The sequence below is a fragment of the Cornus florida genome, unplaced genomic scaffold (assembly GCF_030987335.1).
Source record: "Cornus florida cultivar Cherokee Brave unplaced genomic scaffold, ASM3098733v1 CherokeeBrave_3.0.0_Hap2_Chr04, whole genome shotgun sequence".
Classification (NCBI taxonomy): Eukaryota; Viridiplantae; Streptophyta; class Magnoliopsida; order Cornales; family Cornaceae; genus Cornus; species Cornus florida.
In genome coordinates, this window is record NW_026775574.1 from 6,591,617 (window position 1) to 6,617,391 (window position 25,775).

Here is a 25,775-nt window from a genome sequence, read left to right on the forward strand (position 1 = left end):
AACTACAGTTATTACTTGTTTTATCAACTGTTGGATGATGGATTACATGCACCGGTATGGGACGGTGACATGTCTAGATTTGGATTAGTTTCAAAATACTACATCCTACCTACACGGAATAAGGGAATGGATTTCAAAATAAATCCTACTTATGCTTAAGTCAAAGAAGCTGCACAAGTTAAATGACTAACTGGATTACTTGTTATATATGTTAAGTCAAAGAAGCTGCACAAGTTGAATGACTAACTGGATTCTTGATGGATAATTAGGATCGGACTTTAAATATATTTTTGTGGTACCGCGATATGAGCTTAAGTCTCAGAGTCGTCGGTTAGAGAGCGTATATGCAGTAGGATGCGTAGCTGGATATGAGAGGTTGAGGTGTACCCTATTAGGTCTAGGTACTCATGCCCACCTATGGGTGCGTTTTCGCATGTTGCCTTCTATTCAGGTTGAGACCCTCTCCATAGTCCAGTGAGAGTCCTGTAGTGTGAATATACATATGTATGGACTATTGGTTATTATTGAGTTGGTTATATTGTATATGCATATCGAGTCTCTGCTTGGATAGTAGTAGGATAGAACTTGTTTGTGGGCCTGACCCACTTTTATTTTTCAGTTGTTCGACCGTTCCAGTCGTAGGCTTGATCGTGCTAATCAGAGACCGTCACTCACTCTTCCGACGACGTAGGACTTCTCTCCATGATTTACTATGGATGTTCTTTTAGTAGTTATCTTTTCAGTTTGGATTATTATTAGGGGTCCATTGGAGATGGATTCCCGAGTTGTACTTATGGAGATTTCGGAAGTTGGATTTATTTAATTTTTGTCAATTAGGGATTTTATTTTAGTACTCGTTTCAGCTTTATTATTTTACTTTCTTAAATCTATTTTGTAATCTGCGTTCATTTTTAAATATTAATTGTTAGATATTCCCTCGGGTTTGGGCCTGGGCCTGATCAACCCTTGTCTCGGATTCGAGGGGTATCACACTTCATTGGACATTTCTACTTGATTGTCCACAATCCTACCACTCCGCAAGGTAGTCACCACATTAACATGTTCAATGGTGGTGGGGCATTAATATGCATTTTTCCCTTCTTTCTTGCATTGAGAGTGTTTGTTATTTGACCTACTTGGGTTTCTAGCTTCGCAATAGATTGAGAGTGAGAATGGAGCAATTGTGTATTAGCCTCTAAAGTGCCCAAAGCATTTAAAACTTTTTCTTCAAAGGCGGGACTTCTACTATATCCTTGGGAATAAGATTGGTTGGGAAAATGAGAATTAACAAATTGATTCCCTTATGATTAATAAGGTCTATAACCTTCGGATCCTTAGTTTTGAAGTGGAGGTGGAGTGTATTTCCCTTGAAAACCACCTTGGGAAGGGTTTGAGCCCTCTCCTTGGTTTTTCCAAGAGAAATTCGGATGATTCCTCCAACTTAGATTATAGTGAGTACCATAAGGATTGTTCCCTTGGTTCACAAAAGCTGCATTGATTTGTTCATTAGGTTCATTTTGCACTTGTCCGTGAGGACAATGAGAAGTAGAATGAAGAACACTAGAACAAGTCATACATGTTTCATTTGATGCATGATGAGAATGGTTAGGGAAGGAAGATACTTGGTTCGCCGAGTTTTGGTTAATCAAAAATTGATCAAACCTTTGAGATAAAGACTTCATTTCAGCGGCTATTTCATTTGAATGGTCGACTTGATGTAAGCCAACACTCTTCCTACCTTGTGAATTTCTACCATTCTTGGATGATAGTGTTCTATGCAAAGAATTTTCACTCATGCTCTCATAAAGACGCCACACGTCATCCTCATGCCTATCAATGTATGAGCCACCCATGGAAGCATCAACCATACCCTTATAACTGTCCGATAAGCTCTTAAAGAAATATTGAACTAATTGCCATTTGGGCATGTCATGATGTGGACACTTCCTAAGCAACTCATTGAAGCGTTCCCATGCCTCATGAAACGTTTCTCCATCCCCATGTGAAAATTCTCGAATTGAGGTTCTCATGACATTGGTCTTAGAAACCGAATAATACTTCTTCAAGAACTCTTGTTGCATTTTTGCCCAAGAAGTGATTGAAAATGGCCTAAGATTGTTAAACTAATACTTTGCGTTGTCTTTTAAGGTGGATGGAAAAAGTTTGAGTCTTAAGACCTCTTCCGGCATGTCCGTATATTTTACGGTGGAACATACTTCAAGAAACTCATCCAAATGCTTGTAAGGTTCTTCACTTGGAAGTCCATGATAGTTAGGAAGCATTTGAATGGTTTGTGGCTTAATTCATAATGATGTGCTCTAAATGGAGGCAATTGGATGCATGTAGGTGCATTATATTCATTAGGCACATAATGGTCTCTTAAAGCAAGAGGTGGATTAGCTACTTGAGGTGCAACATAAACACCTTGGTTTTGAATTCTTTGATTGATGATGGGAGGTTGTGGAGCATACATTGGCCTTGGTATTCCATATGAAACTTGGCCTTGTTGTTGTGGTGGTTGGTGAATGTATGTCCTAGGCATGCCTAATGGTACTTGTATGTTCTCATTGTGCACATTTGGATGAAGGATACCTTGTTGGTCTATGTGACCAAGGTCCTCAACATGATCATCATTATGGTCATCCATTGATAGATTGGTTCTATTTGAACTTCCTCTTCCCCTAGGATATTTAACAATGGATTCAAGATGCAAATCTAAAGGGACAAAAGTGGGTCTCAATGAACGACGTCCATGCATGCACAATGCAAAACACAACAAACACAAAGAATGACAAACACTATGCCTTCACAACAATGCAATTAGACTTCTTCCACAAACACTTAATTCATACTCCCATGCTTTAACAATAATGATGCAAAGAACAATTAAGAATGCCTCCACTCGGGCTCACGATTTAACTAAGAAATTAAAAACAAGCCTCCACGTGGGCCGACGATTTAACTAAGGGATTGAGTAAAGAAAGTCTCACAAAGGTCCTTTAGCACTTCAACTCCAAATTTAAAGCTTAACTTAGCAATTTTTTTTAAAATTTTTTTAACCTTTTAATTTCTTTGCTTTGCTTGAATGCTTCTTTGCTTGCTTCCTCTCCAACAATGCACCTAGTCAAGTAAGAACAACACAATAAGTAACCAAAAAGAAAAATAAAAATAAAGTAAAGACACGATCAAAAGAGTACTAATCCTAATTGATTCCACAATTCTGATGTTGACAAATCAAATCAATCCCCGGCAACGGCGCCAAAAACTGGCTGGGTCAGGTATCGTCGCACTACTAACAGCTTAAAAAGTGTGCGTTTAGGCGAGGGCCAAGTTTTACATTTATAGAAGCCACTACTACCTTTCACTATAAATATAGCTAGGGCGAGTAGGGATCGTCCCAAGGGATTGTGAGGGTTGAACAAGGTTGCGGAATCGCTATTAGGGCTAGTAGGTCGAGTGATCAAACAATTGGTTGGTTGGTTGATTAAACTAGAGAGCAACTAAAATAAACTAAGTGATAACAAAAGAATACAACTAAGAAAAAATAAGAGAGAGAAGAGTCTTGGGGTTTAGAGATCACCACTAAACAATGCATTTCTATACCATTGACAAGTGATTAATGAGGGCAAATGGTGTGTTGCAATATTGGCGTGTGTGTGTGTTTGGTTGATTCAACAAGCAAGGATGACTAGTTAAGCGTGTATTGTCTAAACATCATGTGAAAGGCACAATATATCTAAGCAATGAAGCATATATTGTCTAAACAACATGTGAAAGGCATAATAGATCAAAACAAGTCATTAATCCTTTCATTAAGCTCACAATCCAAATACAACACAAGGTTAGAGACATATGCTACTTGCATTCAAAAGCTTGGATCATCAAATAACAAGCATGGATTGTCTTCCCATTTAACACTACACTACAACTACACTACTAGCATGAAAATAAACTAGGGGAGAGGCACAATCCATCAAGGAAGAAGTATGAGCCATCAAGAAAATCACAAGAGCATTCTATTAAGCACTATGTTTTGACAATCTCGAAATTTATAGCATTAATACACATAGACATGCACCAATAACACAAAATCTAGAGACAAGCACATGAACATCTGTTATAACATACATAGACATATGGATAGAATGAAATGATCAATTGAAAGCATTTAACCACATAAATCATTGAACAATCAAGATTTATATATATCAAAGTGTCAAAACATTAATTACAACACTAATCCCTCAATAATACACAAGATTAAGATATAGAAAGCATGTTTGGGGCTAACTCTAGCCCCAAGAGGATGTCTAGCCACTCATAGTGATGTTGTTCCAACCCTCAAGGGCTAACTTCATGGAAGAAATCTGCTCCTTGTTGATGAAGAACTACAATGGTGTCTTTAGCCTTCTCCTCCTCTTCTTCTTCTACACTAAGAATAGCCTCTAAAGTTGTATCTACCAAATGCTAAGTCTCCCTTGTAAAAAACAATCCTTATCCTTATATAGGTAAGTTAAATGGCACCTAAAATGAGCTGGGGTCGTGCACATAATATTCCCTAATGATTGGATAAAGGACAACTTTTAATGAGCTGGAAATTTAACTTTTTCGCACTGGAGGAAGTTCGATCGATCGTACCTTGGACTTGGATCAATCGAACTTGGCTGATATCCATCGAACTTAGGCTGGATCAATTCAACTGGTTGAGCTTTTTGGGAAAAGACAAATCCGAGATATTTCGGGAGATATTTTTGGGAAAAGGATAAAAGTGGTTAGTGGGTGGTACAACTGTGGATAAGATCAATCATTTGAATAAGGACAAAAGTGTTGGATCGATCGAAGGGTGGTGTTGGATCGATCGAACTTTGGACTTTCTGCTTTGGGTCAAGGTTTGGATCTATCTTGAAGTGCTGAGATCGATCAGTGTTTGATCGATCGAACCTTAAAGTTGGATCGATCGAACTTTGCTGCTTCCCACCTTTGGCTTCATTTGCTTCTTTCTTTTTCCACTTTGCTCCTTTCTTTGTTTAATCCCAGAATTGCTTCAATTAAGCTCTTATTTGGCTGAGTTAGCTTATTTTCGGGATAAGTGCCTGAAAATGGAAATAATACGAAATCAATCTAAAACGGTAAAGTAAGATAGATAAAGGTACTAGAATGCCTAAGCTTAAGGGGTTCAAATACGCACTTTTCAGCGCTCATCAACAGCAGTAAGTATCATAGTAAGCTCAGTAGAAATCACCATATATAGTAAAACTCATTCCATACAGGAAGATGTGGGCCCTTGTTTTAAAGATGGCAAGTCCTAATAGGACTCACCTCTTTCCTTTAAAGATAGAAAACCCCACATGGTAGGATTATATTGGCCCTCTTGTTTTTGATTTCAATTACTACGTAATATTACATAGCTTCCAATAATAATTTATTAGAGTTGCGATTCAGCGTGATAAGTTCCATTGGAACTTGCCACATGTTGCTTTTCCACTGGGCCAAAAATAATGGAATAAACACATACCATTTTGTTTTTGATCAACAGGAGGTGTATTATGAATATGAGCTTATTAATAGTTCAGTGTTCTCACGGTGGGTTTTGATAAAACATAGGATTAGACAGTTTACGTGAATACACCAGCAGATAACTGTGATTTTTATGGGCTGTGTCAGGCCTATGGTAGTTGCAGCATTAGTAACTCCCATCTATGTGGGTGTCTTGATAAATTTATGCCAAGATACCCAAAAGATTGTGGGACAGCAAATTGGTCTGGTGGGTGTGTTCGAAGAACACCCTTGGATTGCCACAATGGATCATCAAACAGATTTCTTAAGTGTTCCGGTGTTAAATTGGCTGGCACGCAGTATTCCTGGTTTAGTAGGAGCATGACCCTCAAGGAATGCGAGGTGGTATGCTTGAAAAACTGTTCTTGTATGGTTTATGCAAATTTAGACATACGAGGAGGAAGTGGCTACTTCCTCTGGTTTGATGACCTGATTGATATTAGGGTCCTCACTGAAATTGGACAAGATATACACATAAGAATGGCATCCTCTGAGTTAGGTATGATATATATTCCCAAACATGTAGATGAGTAACTTTTACATTCTGTGTGGAAATCAAAAGAAAGTTGCCATCTTTTTGACAACTTTGCAAGCGGAGTTATAAAAAAGAGGCATAAATGAAGAGGCATAGAAAACTCTTACAAATTTTTTTACACTTCATACAATACTTAGGCATGGATTATCTTATCAGTTTTGAGTCTAGGAGCAGGGAATTTGCTCAAATTGACTGCTGATAACGAAATTTTGAGTGATCACCAGAATTAGGACCACCTAGGATGTGAGGTTCAAGGTGATGGTGTGGTAGGCCTAACATAATAAACAAGTGCTCCAAGGTCATTCATTTGCTCAACAAAGTTGCCAAATGAAATTTTCTATAATGCTGAAAATTAAAGGACTTTCAAAATTGACATGTTTTTATGTTAATTCAATTTGGGGTGAGTCCTAAACTGAAAAAAAAATATTAAGTTATTTAAGATTAGTCCAATTGCAGCAAATTTGCCACAATTACTCTTCCTAAAATGCCTGCTTCATGGTTGTGCCTTCTTTTACTGCTGTTTTAGTTCATAGTTTCCCTGCCTTAAATTATAGTTGTTTTTCACTATGGTAAATTTTGACTGTGCAGAGGCACACAGCAACTCCCGTGTAAATGGATGAGTGAGGATTATAATCATTCCTATATTACTTATAGCAATGGTACTCCTAGGCATATTCCTGCTCTTGCATTTCTTCAAGAGGAGAAAGCTGACGAGAGAAGGTAACATATCTAGAACACTCAAATTACTTTCCTTTCCTATTTAGCAAAGATAACTTCAAAGTCTTACCAAGTCGAATCCAACCCCAAGTTTTCTATTTTATGTCTTTCTCATGTCTTGTCGGCATTAAATGTCAAGTTTTTCAAATTTATTTCGTTTGCCACTTTATCTTGGTCTCATTCTATACCTCCTCGTTTTAATTGATCCACTTTAGCTTTACAAAAAGGGCAGGTTGCTATAATCGAATGGCTTGTGTACAGTGAATAGTACCGAAATCAAGCTTTCCGAATGCTATTAACATATGATTTTCATTTTCCGTATTCTAAACATATTGATAAAGTAATCCAACTAAAGTGATTTATTTATTTATTTGCCAAATAATCTACTAAAATGGACCTATCAGATTGTGGGTTTCAATTCTAATCCTCCCCATTAGGAACCGATATGGTTTTTGCACGGGGAGTGACAACAATACTGCAATAGATGACATTTACATAAATAGGCAAATGATTAAAGAAACAAATAAATACTCCTAAAAATACATCTAGGGTGTCTGTCATTACTTAAGTTTTGTATTATTTCACTTAATTTTCTGTCAATATAGCAAAGGACAACAGCGGGACATCTCAACTCTTGTTCTACCCACTGATGTTACTTACCAATTTCTTTGTCTTCCTTCTTAAACAAATGATTATCATTATGCCACTGTAATTAAGAGTGTGACACCAAACCATTCTGGAAATAGAGTCTGGGTGATCCACTAGGAAGAATAATGTTAGCGTTTTTATTTGGGGTGTTAGTGAATGGTTTATCCAACTTCTGGATCGATGCCATATTTCCATACATGTTTGTTCAAAGAATCGTACAATTTGTCTCATTCATATGAAGTTCATTTCCCACTCTGCAGGACCAATTAGATTCAATCAAGATAGAGATTATGCCAGTGAAAATGAAACGAGAGATTTAGAGTTGCCACTATTTGGCTTTGAAAAAATAGCAAATGCCACAAATAGCTTTTCGATTGACAATAAGCTTGGAGAGGGCGGCTTTGGACCTATCTACAAGGTAATGATATTTATATAAATCTATGCAGCAACTAGATGAAAATAAATTCTGCTAACAACTCTGTTATGGTACCATCTCTATGCACCAAACCTGTATTTGGATAAATAGTTTTCATTCACTAATTTTCTCAACTTAAAACTATTCATTCTGAATGATTTACAGTGTTAATAAGTGCTATTCATCTCAAAGATATTCAATCTTATCTTTTTTCCAGTCAAAGGACTGTGTATGCCTCTTTGGATGGTAAAAGGGTTAGTCTAGTGCACGAGGCTCTAGCCATAGGCACATAGCATATAACTAATATGTGTGCTGAAATGCAAAAATGATTTGCCTTCTGGTTATACACAAAATAGTACTACAAAGACAGTACTCCAAAGACACCACTTTGGTCACATGGTTTGGGGTGTTCCACGCCTGTGACTACTGTTATGAAATATTAACTACTTGTCTTAATATACCTATTAGAGACAAACTCTACATAGAATGGTGCACTGAAATGTCAGGGGAATAAAAAAGGGATAATAGAACTCTCAGAATGATCATTCTCAGGGCGTGTTAGAAGAGGGACAAGAAATAGCTGTGAAGAGGCTGTGAGGATTTGCATTTTTATCATTTTTCACACATGGTGGCATTCATGCATTTTATTTTATTATGATTTAAGTTGCAAATGTGTTTAATTTAATTTAAATGTCATTTGTTTATTTCACAAAGGGCGTTATGGACTTTTTACTTTACAAATGGCATAGTAGGCATTTGGAAATGTTTAAGGGGCATAGTGGACTTTTAGTATGCAAAAAGGCATACTTGGCATTTGGTAGTTGTTGGAGGACCTTTTGGTCATTTCACTTGGTTTTACTTTTGACTTGATTGAGAGCTTGACACCTAGATACATGATGAGGCTATGTTTGTATTTAATTTTTATTTTTGCAATTGAAAGGTGATAGATACAGTAATATAATTCTGCAGGTGCCATTTTCGTTCTTTCCTTTTTCCATGTAGTCGCCTTCTTGTCTTGCAAATTTGATGCCTTTTGGTTGGGATTTTGAGTAGGGTTTGTGAATGAAAAGTGTGGTTGATGTTATGGGATTCATTTTGGTATCAAATTTGTGCTAAGTTCTTCATTTCTGGGGTTTGAAAATCTGTTTGAAAGATGGGAGTCTTTTGTTGCAAAAAAAGGAAAGTGCTCTTCATTTTTTACAAGTTTTGGAGCTTTTATTTGATCTTTGGATTGCTTTTGGATTGTTCTTGCAAGGGATTTTATCTTCTTTGAGGTAGGATTACTTAACTCTCACACCCTTTACCTTTAAGGAATCAATTCTATGTGTTTTGTGCTTAAAACAAAGGCTGCTACTTGTTTTTCGCAATTCTGGAATCACAGCAACCTGAACTTCAAAGGATCATAACATCCTTGTTTTAAGTCCAAATTGAGCGATTTTTGAGTCTAAATTGACTAGCTCAAAGCAAGATTTCCAACGATACCAATTTTAGCATTAGATTCCATCTGGGGAAAAAGTTATGACCTTGTAAACATAGGCTGCCAGTTTTGTGCTGTAATCTGCAGAATTTCCTGCACAGCGACCTGAACTTCAACTGACCACAACTTCCTCATTTTAAATCCAAATTGAGTGATTTTTTAGTCTAAATTGACTAGCTCAAAACAAGCTTTCCAATGATATAAATTTTAGCCTTAGATTTCATCTGTGGAAAAGGTTATGACCTTGTAAACATAGGCTGCCGGTTTTACGCTGTAATCTGCAGAATTTCGTGCACAACGACCTAAACTTCAACTGACCACAACTCCCTCATTTTAAACCCAAATTGAGTGATTTTTGAGTCTAAGGTGACTAGCTCGAAACAAGCTTTCCAATGATACCAATTTCAGCCATAGATTCCAACTGTGGAAAAAGTTATGACCTTGTAAACATAGGCTGCTACTTGAAAATTAGAATATTGGTTGTTATGATATTTCTTGAAATGGGAAGTTTTGTACTTGATTTTCTAAATGTTATTAAGCACTGTTATGTTGTTATGTGGTAAATGTGAGTTAGAAAGCATGCTTCTTATGTTATACAACCATAGATTAATTAGGCTGTTAATTTACCATGCTTGTGTGTGGATTAAAATGCAATACCATGATATTGTATACGAGTTGAGATTTTCATATTTATTTCATTACCAGTATATCATGTTATACAAATGTACATGCGTCTCACATGAGCATGGGGATGATGTTGGAATGAAAAGGAAAGTGCAAATGTTTCATTAAATGGTTTTGAAAATTAGATAACAGGGAGGTGCCTTGTATCCATGAGTTTAGAAAAGGGAATTGAATCAATGATTTCAAAACCAGACAAGGAGTTTTCTTGTTTGTGCAGTTAATGGGAATCTAGAGGAGACGTAGGGAGTGACTCTACACGTAGTTGTGTCACTAGAGCCCCAAATGATAACAAGGAGTGGCCTTGTATCAGAGATAGATGACCAACTGTCTTCTCGTGGTACTGGGGAGCAGCCCTGGGCGGATTACATTAACTTTTTGTGATGGAAATAGGATCTTTGGGAAGTGAGAAGTGTCAGTGGCATTAGCATTGGCATTGGCATTGGCAATTGAGGGGAGCTATTTGCTTTTCCTAGATTGATTTGAGATCTGGTTACTACCAGTTACGAGTTTGGGATGAGGCTATTCCGAATACAGCTTTTCGTACGCAGTATGGTCATTATGAGTTCCTTGTGATGCCTTTTGGTTTGACGAATGCGCCAGCGGCATTCATAGATCTGATGCATCGTGTCTTTCACAAATATCTGGATCAGTTTGTGGTAGTGTTTGTGGATGACATTCTTGTGTATTCATAATCTTGGGAGGATCACGAGATTCATCTGAGGATAGTGTTACAGATGCTGAGAGAGCACCATTTGTATGCCAAGTATTCAAAATGTGAATTTTGGCTACAAGAGGTGAAGTTTTTGGGACATGTTGTTTCAGGCAGTGGGGTTTCAGTTGATCCTTCGAAGATAGAAGCAGTTCTGGATTGGAAACGTCCCAAGAATGTGTATAAGATTAGGAGTTTTCTTGGCTTAGCGGGTTATTACCGCAGGTTTGTGAGGGACTTTTCTCGCTTAGCTGCTCCTATGACTCGGATGACCCGAAAGGGGATCAGATTTGATTGGACCGAAGCTTGCAAGTCGTCTTTTCAGGAGTTAAAGACTAGATTGACTATAGCTCCAGTATTGGTGATACCTGAGCGTGGTTTGGGTTATATTGACTTTTGTGATGCTTCTCGGTATGGTTTGGGCTGTGTGTTGATGCAGGGTGGTAAGGTAGTGGCTTATGGATCTAGACAGTTAAAGATTCACGAACTTAACTATCCCACTCATGACTTGGAGTTAGCAGCAGTTGTTTTTGCTTTGAAAAGCTGGAGGCATTATTTGTATGGTAAAAGATTCGAGGTGTTCTCGGATAACAAAAGTCTCAAGTACCTTTTCTCTCAGAAGGAGTTGAATAACAGACAGAGGCGATGGGTGAGTATGTGGAAGATTATGATTATGATTTGCAGAATCATCCGGGTAAGGCGAATGTGGTAGCAGATGCCTTAAGCCAGAAATCTCATGGAGTTTTAGCTGGGTTAGCCATTCAGAAATGGAAGATATTGGAGGAGCTGGCAGAGATGGGATTACAGTGTTGTGATGACAGTATTGGTTGTGAGACAGCTTTTCTGTTTAGTCTTGTGGTTCAACCTACTCTTGTTACACGGGTGATTGAGGCACAGAGATAGGACTCAGATTTAGCTGTCATTCATCAGTTGATTTCAGGTGGGGACGCAGTAAAGGACTGGACCTTTCACACGGATAGTGGCTTACGATTCAGAGGTTTGCTTATGGTTCCTACGGTTTGTTGGGAGGATGTGTTATGGGAGTTTCACACTTCTCGTTTTACTGTGCATCCAGATGGTACTAAAATGTATCATAATTTAAGACGCCAGTATTAATGGAATGGGATGAAGGCTGATATAGCTCAGTTTGTTTCTAGATGTCTTACTTGTCAACAAGTAAAGGCAGAGCATCAGAGACCAGCAGGTTTGTTGCAACCATTGCCAGTAGCACAGTAGAAATGGGAATGTATTGCTATGGATTTTGTGACAGGACTTCCGAGGTCACAGAGGGGTAATAAGTTTGTTTGGGTCATTATTGATAGATTGAGTAAGACCGCTCACTTTTTGCCTGTTAAGGCAACAAATTCTGCTGAGGCACTTGGCAGATTGTATATCAGAGAGATTGTCAGATTGCATGGGGTTCCACTGTCCATTGTTTCGAACAGGGATGCCAAGTTCACATCGAAGTTCTGGGAAGGGCTTCATGCAGCATTTGGGTCACCGTTGCATTTCAGTATGGCATTCCATCCTCAGACAGAGACGGCCATTATCCTTTGAGGTGGGAGACCACGTGTTTCTCAAGGTTTCTCCACGAAAAGGATTGCTACGGTTTGGAAAGAGTGGCAAGTTGTCACCACGTTTCATTGGACCATTTGAGATTTTAGACCGAGTGGGCGAGGTTGCTTACAGATTGGCATTGCCACCACAGATGGACAGGGTCCATAATGTGTTTCATGTTGGGTTGATGTTGACATGGATGGGGATGTTTCTTACGAGGAGGGACCCGTTCAGATTTTTGACACTCAAGACAAAGAGTTAAGGGGTAAAACGGTAACTCTCGTAAAGGTTTTGTGGCGACATCACAGTGTTGAGGAAGCTACGTGGGAACGGGAATAGGATGTTAGTTCTGCGTATCCAGATTTGTTTTCTTCCCCAGGTATGACTTGATTTCGGAGACGAAATCCTTGTATGTTGGGGAGACTGTGAGGATTTGCATTTTTATCATTTTCCACACATGGTGGCATTCATGCATTTTATTTTATTATGATTTAAGTTGCAAATGTGTTTAATTTAATTTAAATGTCATTTGTTTATTTCATAAAGGGCGTTATGGACTTTTTACTTTACAAATGGCATAATAGGCATTTGGAAATGTTTAAAGGGCATAGTGGACTTTTAGTATGCAAAAAGGCATACTTGGCATTTGGTAGTTGTTGGAGGACCTTTTGGTCATTTCACTTGATTTTACTTTTGACTTGATTGTGTACTTGACACCTAGATACATGATGAGGCTATGTTTGTATTTAATTTTTATTTTTGCAATTGAAAGGTGATAGATACAGTAATATAATTCTGCAGGAGCCATTTTCGTTCTTTCCTTTTTTCATGTAGTCACCTTCTTGTCTTGCAAATTTGATGCCTTTTGGTTGGGATTTTGAGTAGGGTTTGTGAATGAAAAGTGTGGTTGATGTTATAGGCTTCATTTTGGTATCAAATTTATGCTAAGTTCTTCATCTCTGGGGTTTGAAAATCTATTTGAAAGATGGGAGTCTTTTGTTGCAAAAGAAGGAAAGCGTTCTTCATTTTTTACAAGTTTTGGAGCTTTTATTTGATCTTTGGATTGCTTTTGGATTGTTCTTGCATGGGATTTTATCTTTTTTGAGGTAGGATTACTTAACTCCCACACCCTTTACTGTTACGGAATCAATTCTATGTGTTTTGTGCTTAAAACATAGACTGCTACTTGTTTTTCGCAATTCTGGAATCATAGCAACCTGAACTTCAAAGGATCATAACATCCTTGTTTTAAGTCCAAATTGTGTGATTTTTAAGTCTAAATTGACTAGCTCGAAACAAGCTTTCCAACGATACCAATTTGATTATTAGATTCCATCTGTGGAAAATGTTATGACCTTGTAAACATAGGCTACCAGTTTTGCGCTGTAATCTACAGAATTTCCTACACAGCGACCTGAACTTCAACTGACCACAACTTTCTCATTTTAAATCCAAATTGAGCGATTTTTGAGTCTAAATTGAGTATCTCAAAACAAGATTTCTAATGATATCAATTTTAGCCTTAGATTCCAGCTGTGGAAAAAGTTATGACCTTGTAAACATAGGCTACAAGTTTTGCGCTGTAATCTACAGAATTTCCTGCACAGCGACCTGAACTTCAACTGATCGTAACTCCCTCATTTTAAACCCAAATTGAGTGATTTTTGGGTCAAAGGTGACTAGCTCGAAACAAGCTTTCAAATGAAACCATTTTCAGCCTTTGATTCCAACTGTGGAAAAAGTTATGACCTTATAAACATAGGCTGCTACTTGAAAATTTGAATATTGGTTGTTATGATATTTCTTGAAATGGGAAGTTTTGTACTTGATTTTCTAAATGTTATTAAGCACTGTTTATGTTGTTATGTGGTAAATGTTAGTTAGAAAGCATGCTTCTTATGTTATACAACCATGGATTAATTAGGCTGTTAATTTACTATGCTTGTGTGTGGATTAAAATGCAATACCATGATATGGTATATGAGTTGAGATTTCCATATTTATTTCATTACCAGTATATAATGTTATATAATTGTACATGCGTCTCACATGAGCATGGGGATGATGTTGGAATGAAAAAGAAAGTGCAAATGTTTCATTAAATGGTTTTGAAAATCAGATAACAGGGAGGTGCCTTGTATCCATGAGTTTAGAAAAGGGAATTGAATCAATGATTTCAAAACCAGACAAGGAGTTGCCTTGTCTGTGCAGTTAATGGGAATCTAGAGGAGACGTAGGGAGTGGCTCTACGCGTAGTTGTGTCACTAGAGCCCTAAATGATAACAAGGAGTGGCCTTGTATCAGGGATAGATGACCAACTGTCTTCTCGTGGTACTAGGGAATAGCCATGGGTGGATTACATTAACTTTTTGTGATGGAAATGGGATCTTTGGGAAGTGAGAAGTGTCAGTGACATTAGCATTGGCATTGGCATTGGCATTGCATAACACTTCATTTTATTATCTCATTTTATATTCTGTTTGTTTCCGAGCTTGTATGATCGCATTATCCTTTGTCTGTTCTTTATTTGGATTCACGGAGGTATTAAAGAGTGCGTTTTAAGTAATTCCCGCTGAGCCGTGGTTGCTCATTCCTATTTTATACACATCTTTTTAGGTCATGGCATGGATGGTGTAGAGGGGTTCCTCCTCAGCTGTAGACAGAGTCGGGGCTGGTGTTGTTGTGTTTTGTTTTGCATAATAGACTATGTTTTGTATTATATTTCTTTAAAGTATTCCTGGTATGTAATAAATATTATTTCAGACTTTAAAACTTTAAAGTTGTAATATGTGCGTCTTATCTATTTATTTTTAGTCTTGGTTTTGTAAAGGGAAATAGATAGGTGGATGTGTGGTTAAGACAGGTTACAGGGATATTAGTGATTTTGAGACTATGATTGTTTATGTGTTGTGTTCACAATCCGGACCACCATCTAGGGGTGCGACAAAGGTGGTATCAGAGCATGGTTTCTATAATCTAGGGACGACGGGTGGAGGTCTGTCTACAGCTGTGTGTGTAGGGGTTTGCATTGTCTCATATGCTTATATGTTTATCTATTATTTGCCTTACAAGCATGCTTATGTGTATATGTGATTACGTGTTTATCTGATTATGATAAAGCATGCTATGTGTTTAAAGGCTTTTTTTCATATCAGTCAGTTTTGGGACTGTGGATAGTGTCATTGTTATTGACTTGCATTTCATTTGAGTATGGCACCTCATCGGAAGGGACATGCATTGGAAGGCCTAGGAGATAAGCCTAATGTTAGACATGTTGGGGAGAGTTTAACATCTTCTCTCTTGAGACGGAAGGATGTACCGTCACATGCAGAGGGGGGTGAACGACCTGTTTAATGGGCAGTGGTTCAGTGATAGAAGGGCAGTCTAGTAAAAGACAAAGAAGTGGTCCATCTCAGTCTCGAGGGTAGGAGCCAGTGTGACTTGCTCTTTCGACTCCTGTGCTATCGGGATCGGGTAGGAGTTGAGTTGTATGTTTCCGATGCCAGCAGCTTGGGCACTATAAGATGGAGTGTCCGTTGTCATTTCCTACTGGAGTTTGCTTTGAGTGTGGTCAGCAAGGCTACAAGATTAGAGATTGTCCGAGTAGGACTGGTAGATCAGGCAGAGGTTCTGGTAGTGGTCAGATATCCTCATTAGACTTGGTTGGGTTTGTATTGTGAGGTGTTACCAATGTGGTATATTTTAGGGGTGCATTGATTAGTGCTTGGCACATGTGAACGTTTTGCGTACATAATGGTGGAATGTTCAGCTGTGATTAATGGTAAAGGAGTCTAGAGTTGGATCCTGATGATAGAGAAGTTTTTAATTAAAATTCATGTTGTATGTGAGCCTTAGTGACTTGTGCTTCGATTTAAGGGGGGTCAGTGATACTGTTATTGTCGTTTGGGCATAGGATAGTCATATGGACCGGCCGGACATTTTGGACCATACCCAGCCCGAATGTACAATGTCAGGACACTGATAGAAAAGGGGATTGGTTGTAGCTTGAGTGATGCTTGTTATTCGGGAGGCCTCACAGTTGCCTCGAAAGGAGGATTTTGGTTTTTGATCTCATCATTCTTGAGATGACAGGGTTTGACGTCATTCTCGGAATGGATGGTTATCATCATTTCAGGCCACGATTTATTGTTTCAGTGGTAGAGTTTCAGTATGTACGCCAGAGGGAGATTGTTTTATGTTTGTGGGAGATCGGGGTGATTCTCTAGGTTCAGCTTGTTATGGTGTTCGTGGTCGGGACCGTTGTGATTTCTTCTTAGCTAACATTTTAGCTGAAAAAGATGGTGATATGGGGATAGCTTATCCGTCAGTTGTTTGTGACTTCTTGGATGTGTTTTCGGATGACTTACTGGATTGACCTCCTAGAAGAAAGGTTGAGTTTGTGATTGACTTGATGCCTGGTACTGTGCCAATTTCTTTGGCTCCGTATCGTATAGCACCAGCAGAGTTGGAGGAATTAAATAAGTAGTTGGATGATTTGAGGCTGAAGGGTTCTATTCAGCCTGGTGTTTCACCATGGGGCGCGCCAGTGTTATTTGCAAAGAAAGAAATGATGGTTTTATGAGGTTGTGCATCGATTATCAGAAATTGAATCATGCAACCATCAAGAACAAGTATCCTTTACCGCGGATTGATGATTTATTTGATCAGTTGAGGGGAGCTATTTGTTTTTCGTAGATTGATCTGAGATCTGGTTACTACCAGTTATGAGTTTGGGTTGAGGATATTCCGAATACAGCTTTTCGTACGCGATATGGTCATTATGAGTTCCTTGCGATGCCTTTTGGTTTAACGAATGCGCCAGCGGCATTCATGGATCTAATGTACCGTGTCTTTCACAAATATCTGGATCAATTTGTGGTAGTGTTTGTGGATGACATTCTTGTGTATTCAAGATCTCGGGAGGATCAAGAGATTCATCTGAGGATAGTATTACAGATACTGAGAGAGCACCATTTGTATGCAAAGTATTCAAAGTGTGAATTTTGGCTACAAGAGGTGAAGTTTTTGGAACATGTTGTTTCAGGCAGTGGGGTTTCAGTTGATCCTTCGAAGATAAAAGCAGTTCTGGATTAGAAACGTCACAAGAATGTGTATGAGATTTGGAGTTTTCTTGGCTTAGCGGGTTATTACCATGGGTTTGTGAGGGACTTTCTCGTTTAGCTGCTCCGATGACTCGAATGACCAGAAAGGGGATCAGATTTGATTGGACTGAAGCTTGTGAGTCATCTTTTCAGGAGTTGAAGACTAGATTGACTATAGCTCCAGTATTGGTGATACCTGAGCGTGGTTTGGGTGATATTGTCTTTTGTAATGCTTCTCGGTATAGTTTGGGCTGTGTGTTGATGCTGGGTGGTAAGGTAGTGGTTTATGGATCTAAACAGTTAAAGATTCACGAGCTTAACTATCCCACTCATGACTTGGAGTTTGCAGCAGTTGTTTTTGCTTTGAAAAGCTGGGGCATTATTTGTATGGTGAAAGATTCGAGGTGTTCTCGGATCATAAAAGTCTCAAGTACCTTTTCTCTCAGAAGGACTTGAATAACAGACAGAGGCAATAGGTGAGTATTTGGAAGATTATGATTTTAATTTGCAGTATCATTCGGGTAAGGCAAATGTGGTAGTAGATGCCTTAAGCCGGAAATCTCATGGAGTTTTGGCTAGGTTAGCCATTCGGAAATGGAAGATGTTGGAGGATCTGGTAGAGATGGGATTACAGTGTTATGATGACAGTATTGGTTGTGAGACAGCTTTTCTGTTTAGTCTTGTGGTTCAACCTACTCTTGTTACATGGGTGATTGAGGCACAGAGACAGGACTCAGATTTAGCTGTCATTCATCAGTTGATTTCAGGTGGGGACGCAGTAAAGGATTGGACCTTTTACACGGATAGTGGCTTACGGTTCAGAGGTTTGTTTATGGTTCCTACGATTTGTTGGGAGGATGTGTTATGGGAGTTTCACACTTCTCGTTTTACTGTGCATCCAGATGGTACTAAAATGTATCATAATTTAAGACGCCAGTATTAATGGAATGGGATGAAGGCTGATGTAGCTCAGTTTGTTTCTAGATGTCTTACTTGTCAGCAAGTAAAGGCAGAACATCAGAGACCAGCAGGTTTGTTGCAACCATTGCCAGTAGCACAGTAGAAATGGGAATGTATTGCTATGGATTTTGTGACAGGACTTCCGAGGTCACAGAGGGGTAATGAGTTTGTTTGGGTCATTATTGATAGATTGAGTAAGACCGCTCACTTTTTGCCTGTTAAGGCAACAAATTCTGCTGAGGCACTTGGCAGATTGTATATCAGAGAGATTGTCAGATTGCATGGGGTTCCACTGTCCATTGTTTCGAACAGGGATGCCAAGTTCACATCGAAGTTCTGGGAAGGGCTTCATGCAGCATTTGGGTCACCGTTGCATTTCAGTATGGCATTCCATCCTCAGACAGAGACGGCCATTATCCTTTGAGGTGGGGGACCACGTGTTTCTCAAGGTTTCTCCACGAAAAGGATTGCTACGGTTTGGAAAGAGTGGCAAGTTGTCACCACGTTTTATTGGACCATTTGAGATTTTAGACCGAGTGGGCGAGGTTACTTACAGATTGGCATTGCCACCACAGATGGACAGGGTCCATAATGTGTTTAATGTTTCGATGCTACGGAAGTATGAGCCGGATCCATCACATATATTGAGTTGGGTTGATGTTGACATGGATGGGGATGTTTCTTACGAGGAGGGACCCGTTCAGATTTTTGACACTCAAGACAAAGAGTTAAGGGGTAAAACGGTAACTCTCGTAAAGGTTTTGTGGCGACATCACAGTGTTGAGGAAGCTATGTGGGAACGGGAATAGGATGTTCGTTCTGCGTATCCAGATTTGTTTTCTTCCCCAGGTATGACTTGATTTCGGGGACGAAATCCTTGTATGTTGAGGAGACTGTGAGGATTTGCATTTTTATCATTTTCCACACATGGTGGCATTCATGCATTTTATTTTATTATGATTTAAGTTGCAAATGTGTTTAATTTAATTTAAATGTCATTTGTTTATTTTATAAAGGGCGTTATGGACTTTTTACTTTACAAATGGCATAATAGGCATTTGGAAATGTTTAAAGGGCATAGTGGACTTTTAGTATGCAAAAAGGCATGCTTGGCATTTGGTTGTTGTTGGAGGACCTTTTGGTCATTTCACTTGGTTTTACTTTTGACTTGATTGAGAGCTTGACACCTAGATACATGATGAGGCTATGTTTGTATTTAATTTTTATTTTTGCAATTGAAAGGTGATAGATACAGTAATATAATTCTGCAAGTGCCATTTTCGTTCTTTCCTTTTTCTATGTAGTCACCTTCTTGTCTTGCAAATTTGATGCCTTTTTGTTGGGATTTTGAGTAGGGTTTGTGAATGAAAAGTGTGGTTGATGTTATGGGCTTCATTTTGGTATCAAATTTGTGCTAAGTTCTTCATTTCTGGGGTTTGAAAATCTGTTTGAAAGATGGGAGTCTTTTGTTGCAAAAGAAGGAAAGCGTTCTTCATTTTTTACAAGTTTTGGAGCTTTTATTTGATCTTTGGATTGCTTTTGGATTGTTCTTGCAAGGGATTTTATCTTCTTTGATGTAGGATTACTTAACTCTCGCACCCTTTACCTTTAAGGACTCAATTCTATGTGTTTTATGCTTAAAACATAGGCTGCTACTTGTTTTTCGCAATTTTGGAATCACAGCAACCTGAACTTCAAAAGATCATAGCATCCTTGTTTTAAGTCCAAATTGAGCGATTTTTGAGTTGAAATTGACTAGCTCGAAACAAGCTTTCGAACGATACCAATTTTAACATTTGATTCCTTCTGTGGAAAAAGTTATGACCTTGTAAACATAGGCTGCCAGTTTTACGCTGTAATCTACAGAATTTCCTACAGAGCGACCTGAACTTCAACTGACCACAACTTCCTCATTTTAAATCCAAATTGAGCGATTTTTGAGTCTAAATTGACTAGCTCAAAACAGGCTTCCCAATGGTATCAATTTTAGCCTTAGATTCCATCTGTGGAAAAGGTTATGACCTTGTAAACATAGGCTGCCAGTTTTGCACTGTAATCTGTTGAATTTCCTGCACAACGACCTGAACTTCAACTAACCACAACTCCCTCATTTTAAACCCAAATTGAGTGATTTTTGAGTCTAAGGTGACTACCTCAAAACAAGCTTTCCAATGATATGAATTTCAGCCTTCGATTCCAATTGTGGAAAAAGTTATGACCTTCTAAACATAAGCTGCTACTTGAAAATTAGAATATTGGTTGTTATGATATTTCTTGAAATGGGAAGTTTTGTACTTGATTTTCTAAATGTTATTAAGCACTGTTTATGTTGTTATGTGGTAAATGTGAGTTAGAAAGTATGCTTCTTATGTTATACAACCATGGATTAATTAGCCTGTTAATTTACCATGCTTGTGTGTGGATTAAAATGCACTACCATGATATGGTATATGAGTTGACATTTCCATATTTATTTCATTACCAGTATATCATGTTTTACAAATGTACATGCGTCTCACATGAGCATGGGGATGATGTTGGAATGAAAAGGAAAGTGCAAATGTTTCATTAAATGGTTTTGAAAATCTGATAACAGGGAGGTGCCTTGTATCCATGAGTTTAGAAAAGGGAATTGAATCAATGATTTCAAAACCAGACAAGGAGTTTCCTTGTCTGTGCAGTTAATGGGAATCTAGAGGAGACGTAGGGAGTGGCTCTACGCGTAGTTGTGTCACTGGAGCCCCAAATGATAACAAGGAGTGGCCTTGTATCAGGGATAGATGACCAACTGTCTTCTCGTGGTACTGAGGAGCTGCCCTGGGCGGATTACATTAACTTTTTGTGATGGAAATGGGATCTTTGGGAAGTGAAAAGTGTTAGTGGCATTAGCATTGGCATTGGCATTGCATAACACTTCCTTTTATTATCTCATTTTATATTTTGTTTGTTTCTGAGCTTGTATAATCCCATTATCCTTTGTCTGTTCTTTGTTTGGATTCACGGAGGTATTAAGGAGTGTGTTTTAAGTAATTCCCGCTGAGCTGTGATTGCTGTAATACCCCTAATTTTAAAAAGGATATTCATGGTATTGAATGGTATTTAATTTATTATTTAAGTGCATTTTATTTGATTATGTGTCATTATTTTTTTTATTAGGTGCTTAATTGTTTTCTTTTGTGGTGATTTAATTTATTTCTTTTGTGGTAATTTAATTTATTTAAATGATATTTATTTTTAGTTATTTGATTGGAATTACTTGTTAGTGTTTTAATTATTTAAGTGGCATTAATGGTTTAAGTATAATTGGTTTAGTTATTTGATTGGAATTACTTGTTAGTGTTTTAATTATTTAATTGGCATTAATGGTTTAAGTGTAATTGGTTTAATTATTCTATGTGTGTCTTATTTTATGTGTGTCTTATTTGGTTTAATTAGGTTTACTAATTATTATTTTGTTCAATTAGATTATTTGTTAAGTATTTAATGGTGAATAGGGTAATTAAGTAAATACATCTAACTAGGGTTTTAATTACAGTATAAATTAGGGTTTTATATTATAGCCGTCGTAGGTTTCTACGTTAATTGGATGAGCCGGTTAGGATTGTGAGTTGGACTTAAATGAACCTAGGGTTTAGGAAAACTCTATAAGTATAAGGTAGACGTCTGTGTAGGGTTTTTTTTTAAACAAAGCACACGTTTTGTGGAAGTGGAGAAGGAAAAACGCAGTTTTTCACATTCTGCCAAGGTTTGATCAAAGCTCCGATCCCGCTTCGTCCGTGGTCCGATCGAGCTGAATTGGAGGAGAGGTTCACGACTCAGTGACGCACAATTTGAACGGTGGAGATCAGAGTTTGACCTCGGGAACAGTGATTCGTACTCGTGAACAGTAACTGGGTCGCACAGGTTTTTTTCCATTCTGCCTAGATTTCATCAAACATCCGATCCCGCTTCGTCCGTGATCCGATCGAGCTGAAATTTGGAGAATAGGTTCATGACTCAGTGTTGCACAATCTGAACGGTGGAGATCAGATTTTGAGTTCGGGAATAGTGTTTCATACCCGTGAATAGTAACCGGGTTTTGGAACTCGCCGGGATTTTTTAAGAAGACGACGTTGAAACTTTGAACAAAAGTTTCTGAGGCAAGATTATATCCTTACTCTTTCCCTTAGGCTTCATACTCTTTGCACTCTTAAATGATTTTAGGATTAATGAAGATTAAACCAAACTAAAATGATATCTGTTTTGCTATGAAACTGGTAGTTACAGTAGTGTTGTATGCTTGTTCAACCTAGACTAAGCATGTTTGTGGATGCATTGTGGTTCTGTGGTTCACGTTTTTCCTTACCACTGCTAGTATAAATTATTGGAAGGATGGGTCTAGATGATAGCTATCTTAACTTCTGTAATGGCAACTGTTGGAACTTAAATACTAGGAGGATTTGAGTTTAACACTAGATCGGTTTTGTGGAACACTATAATTTGAGCATGTCTACATACATACTGTGAATATTGTTTTGATGCTTACATTATCACAGTTAGTATCAACTGTGAAAGTTAGGATTTTGTGATACATACCCTACATATCTGTATGTCATTTGTAAGGTGTTAAATGGAAGTTTTAATTAATTCTGTCTTTATATCAGACTAAAGGGAACAACTTAAATTGGGCATGTATATGTTGTTGTTATGACCCTGTTTATCAATGCTTATTTTATCACTGCTAACATTGAATGTTGGATGTTGGAATTTAGTTGATATATACTTGATTTATTGGTATTATTGACTACTGGAGGATTGGAAAGTAGGCACCGGTATGGGACGGTGGCATACTAAGGATGGGTTTGGTTTTTAAAACAATACCATTACCCACCTACTTGGAATAAGGATGGGATTAACTAAAAGTTAAGTCCCGTGGATTTGTATTGTCATGGCAACTACTTGTTGAGCGGCAATACCAGGGATTTTGGATGGATTTTATATATGTACTGTTATAGTGCCTCGGTATGAGCTTGAGCCTCAGGACCGATGGCTAAGGAGCGTATATGCATCGGGATGTGTAGCTGGCTACGATGGTTGGAGGTGTACCCTGTTTAGGTATAAGTACATATGCCCACTTCGTGTGCGTTTTAGCATGTTACCTCTATTCAGGTTGAGACCGGCCTGTAGTCCAGTGAGAGTCCTTTAGTGTGACTATATATATATATATTTACGGACTATTAGCTATTGTTGAATTGTTTAGGATGTACATGCGTATCGGGCCTCTGTTTAGATTGTAATAGTATAGAACTTGCGCGTGGGCCTGACCCACTTTTATTTTTCAGGTACACGACAGTTCCAGGCTTAAACGTGTTCGTGCTGAGCAGAGGTCTCTATTCACTCTTCCGACGATGTAGAGCTCTCTCTATAGTTTTATTTCTGGACGTTTATTACAGTTATTCTATCTTCCGTTTAGATGTTTAATAGGGGTCCACTAGAGATGGATTCCCAAGTTGTAAACTGATGGAGTTTTGAAGTTTGGGTTTGATGGATTTTAATAATTATAATATTTTGCGGATTCTATTTTTAGTTCCTTCCAGTTTTAATTTCATTTCTTAATTTATTTTGTATTCTGTGTTCATTATAAAATATTAATTGTTTGATATTCCCTCGGGTTTGGGCCCGGGCCTGATCAACCCGTGTCTCGGATCCGAGGGGTATCTCAGTTGCTCATTCCTATTTTATACACATCTTTTTAGGTCATGGCATGGATGGTGTGGAGGGGTTCCTCCTCAGCTGTAGACAGAGTCGGGGCTGGTGTTGTTGTATTTTGTTCTGCATAATAGACTATGTTTTGTATTATATTTCTTTAAAGTATTCCTGGTATGTAATAAATGTTATTTCAGACTTAAAACTTTAAAGTTGGTAATATGTGCGTCTTATCTATTTATTTTCAGTCTTGGTTTTGTAAAGAGAAATAGATAGGTGGATATGTGGTTAAGACAGGTTACAGGGATATTAGTGATTTTGAGGCTATGATTGTTTGTGTGTTGTGTTCACAATCCGGACCATGGTCTAGGGTTGTGACAGAGGCTTTCAAAGAATTCACAAGGAGGACTTGATGAATTCAAAAAGTGAAGTTCTACGTATTTCCAAACTTCAGCACCGAAACCTCGTGAAGCTTCTTGGTTGCTGCATTTAAGATGATGAAAGGATGTTGATCTATGAATACTTGCCCAACAAAAGCATGATTTGCTTCATTTTTAGTTTGTATCACTCAAAAACTTTGATGTATTTAACCCTCTGTAATTTTTGATAGTCTTAATATTCTAAACTTAGTCCTATCAAGTTTATTCTTTTTATTTTTTCAAAAATGTCCTGTCAACTTACTTTCATTATGCATGGTACAAAATCCCCATTTAAGCGGGTGATTTTATCAAAAGCCTTGGGAGAAAGGTTAAGTTCCACATCTATCCCAATTGAAGATGGGAAACAGGATACTTTTAACTTCATTGTAACAAGAGCAACTGCTTGAACTTGCTCCTAAGGATTTTATCCATGGTTGTGATTTGTGAATTTAGAAAAGTAGTTTTCATTTAGGTTCATGAATCCAACTAAATAGCAACATGAATTAAATGGATGGAAAAATTGGGCAGATAAAAAACAAAGCATGTTACTGGATTGGTCTAAGCGCTACAACAGTATCAATGGGATTGCTCGGGGACTTCTCTATCTGCATCAAGATTCCAGACTCAGAATTACCCATAGAGATCTCAAGGCTGGCAATGTTTTACTAGATAACAATATGAACCCCAAAATTTCAGACTTCGGTATGGCTAGAAGTTTTGGAGGTGATGAAATAGAAGCAAATACAACTGGAGTGGTTAGAACATAGTAAGAACTTCGAATAGGTTGAATGTGCTACTTCTATTGCTCAGAAATTGATTTCTTTATTATTATTATTATTATTGATTGATTTCCTGTAGCGGCTACATATCCCCTGAGTATGTAATGAATGGATTCTTCTCAGTAAAATCTGATGTGTATAGCTTTGGTGTATTGGTGCTTCAAATAGTAAGTGGGAGCAAAATAAGAGGATTTTCTCATCCAGACCACAACCTCGACCTCCTAGGACATTAAGTGTCAAGAGCTACTATGTAGTAGATATTTCAGTGCATTGATTCAATAATTACTGACAAAATGAGTGGCAATTGTCTAGGCATGGAGACTTCATAAAGAAGGTAAGTCTCTGGAATTGATGCATCGATAGTGCACTCGTGTAATTTTACTGAAGCATTTAAATCAATCCACATTGGTCTGTTATGCATGCAACAAAGTCCAGAGGACAGACCCAGCATGTCATCTGTGGTGCTGATGTTGGGTAGTGAGATTGCATTGCCTCAACCGAAAGAGCATGGATTTTACACTGGAAGAAAGTT

General features: G+C 38.0%; 1 protein-coding gene and 1 pseudogene across 1 annotated transcript; both read left to right on the plus strand.

Annotated features, from left to right (window-relative positions):
- Window positions 1–1,926: 1,926 nt before the first annotated feature.
- LOC132305741 (small nucleolar RNA R71) lies at window positions 1,927–2,025 on the plus strand (annotated as a pseudogene).
- A 22,981-nt stretch (window positions 2,026–25,006) lies between these two features.
- Window positions 25,007–25,476, plus strand: LOC132304672 (G-type lectin S-receptor-like serine/threonine-protein kinase SD1-1). Its single transcript, XM_059802409.1, has 2 exons — window positions 25,007–25,230; window positions 25,323–25,476. Exons 1-2 carry the CDS (start codon window positions 25,007–25,009, stop codon window positions 25,474–25,476), a joined length of 378 nt encoding a protein of 125 aa, XP_059658392.1.
- Window positions 25,477–25,775: the final 299 nt, after the last annotated feature.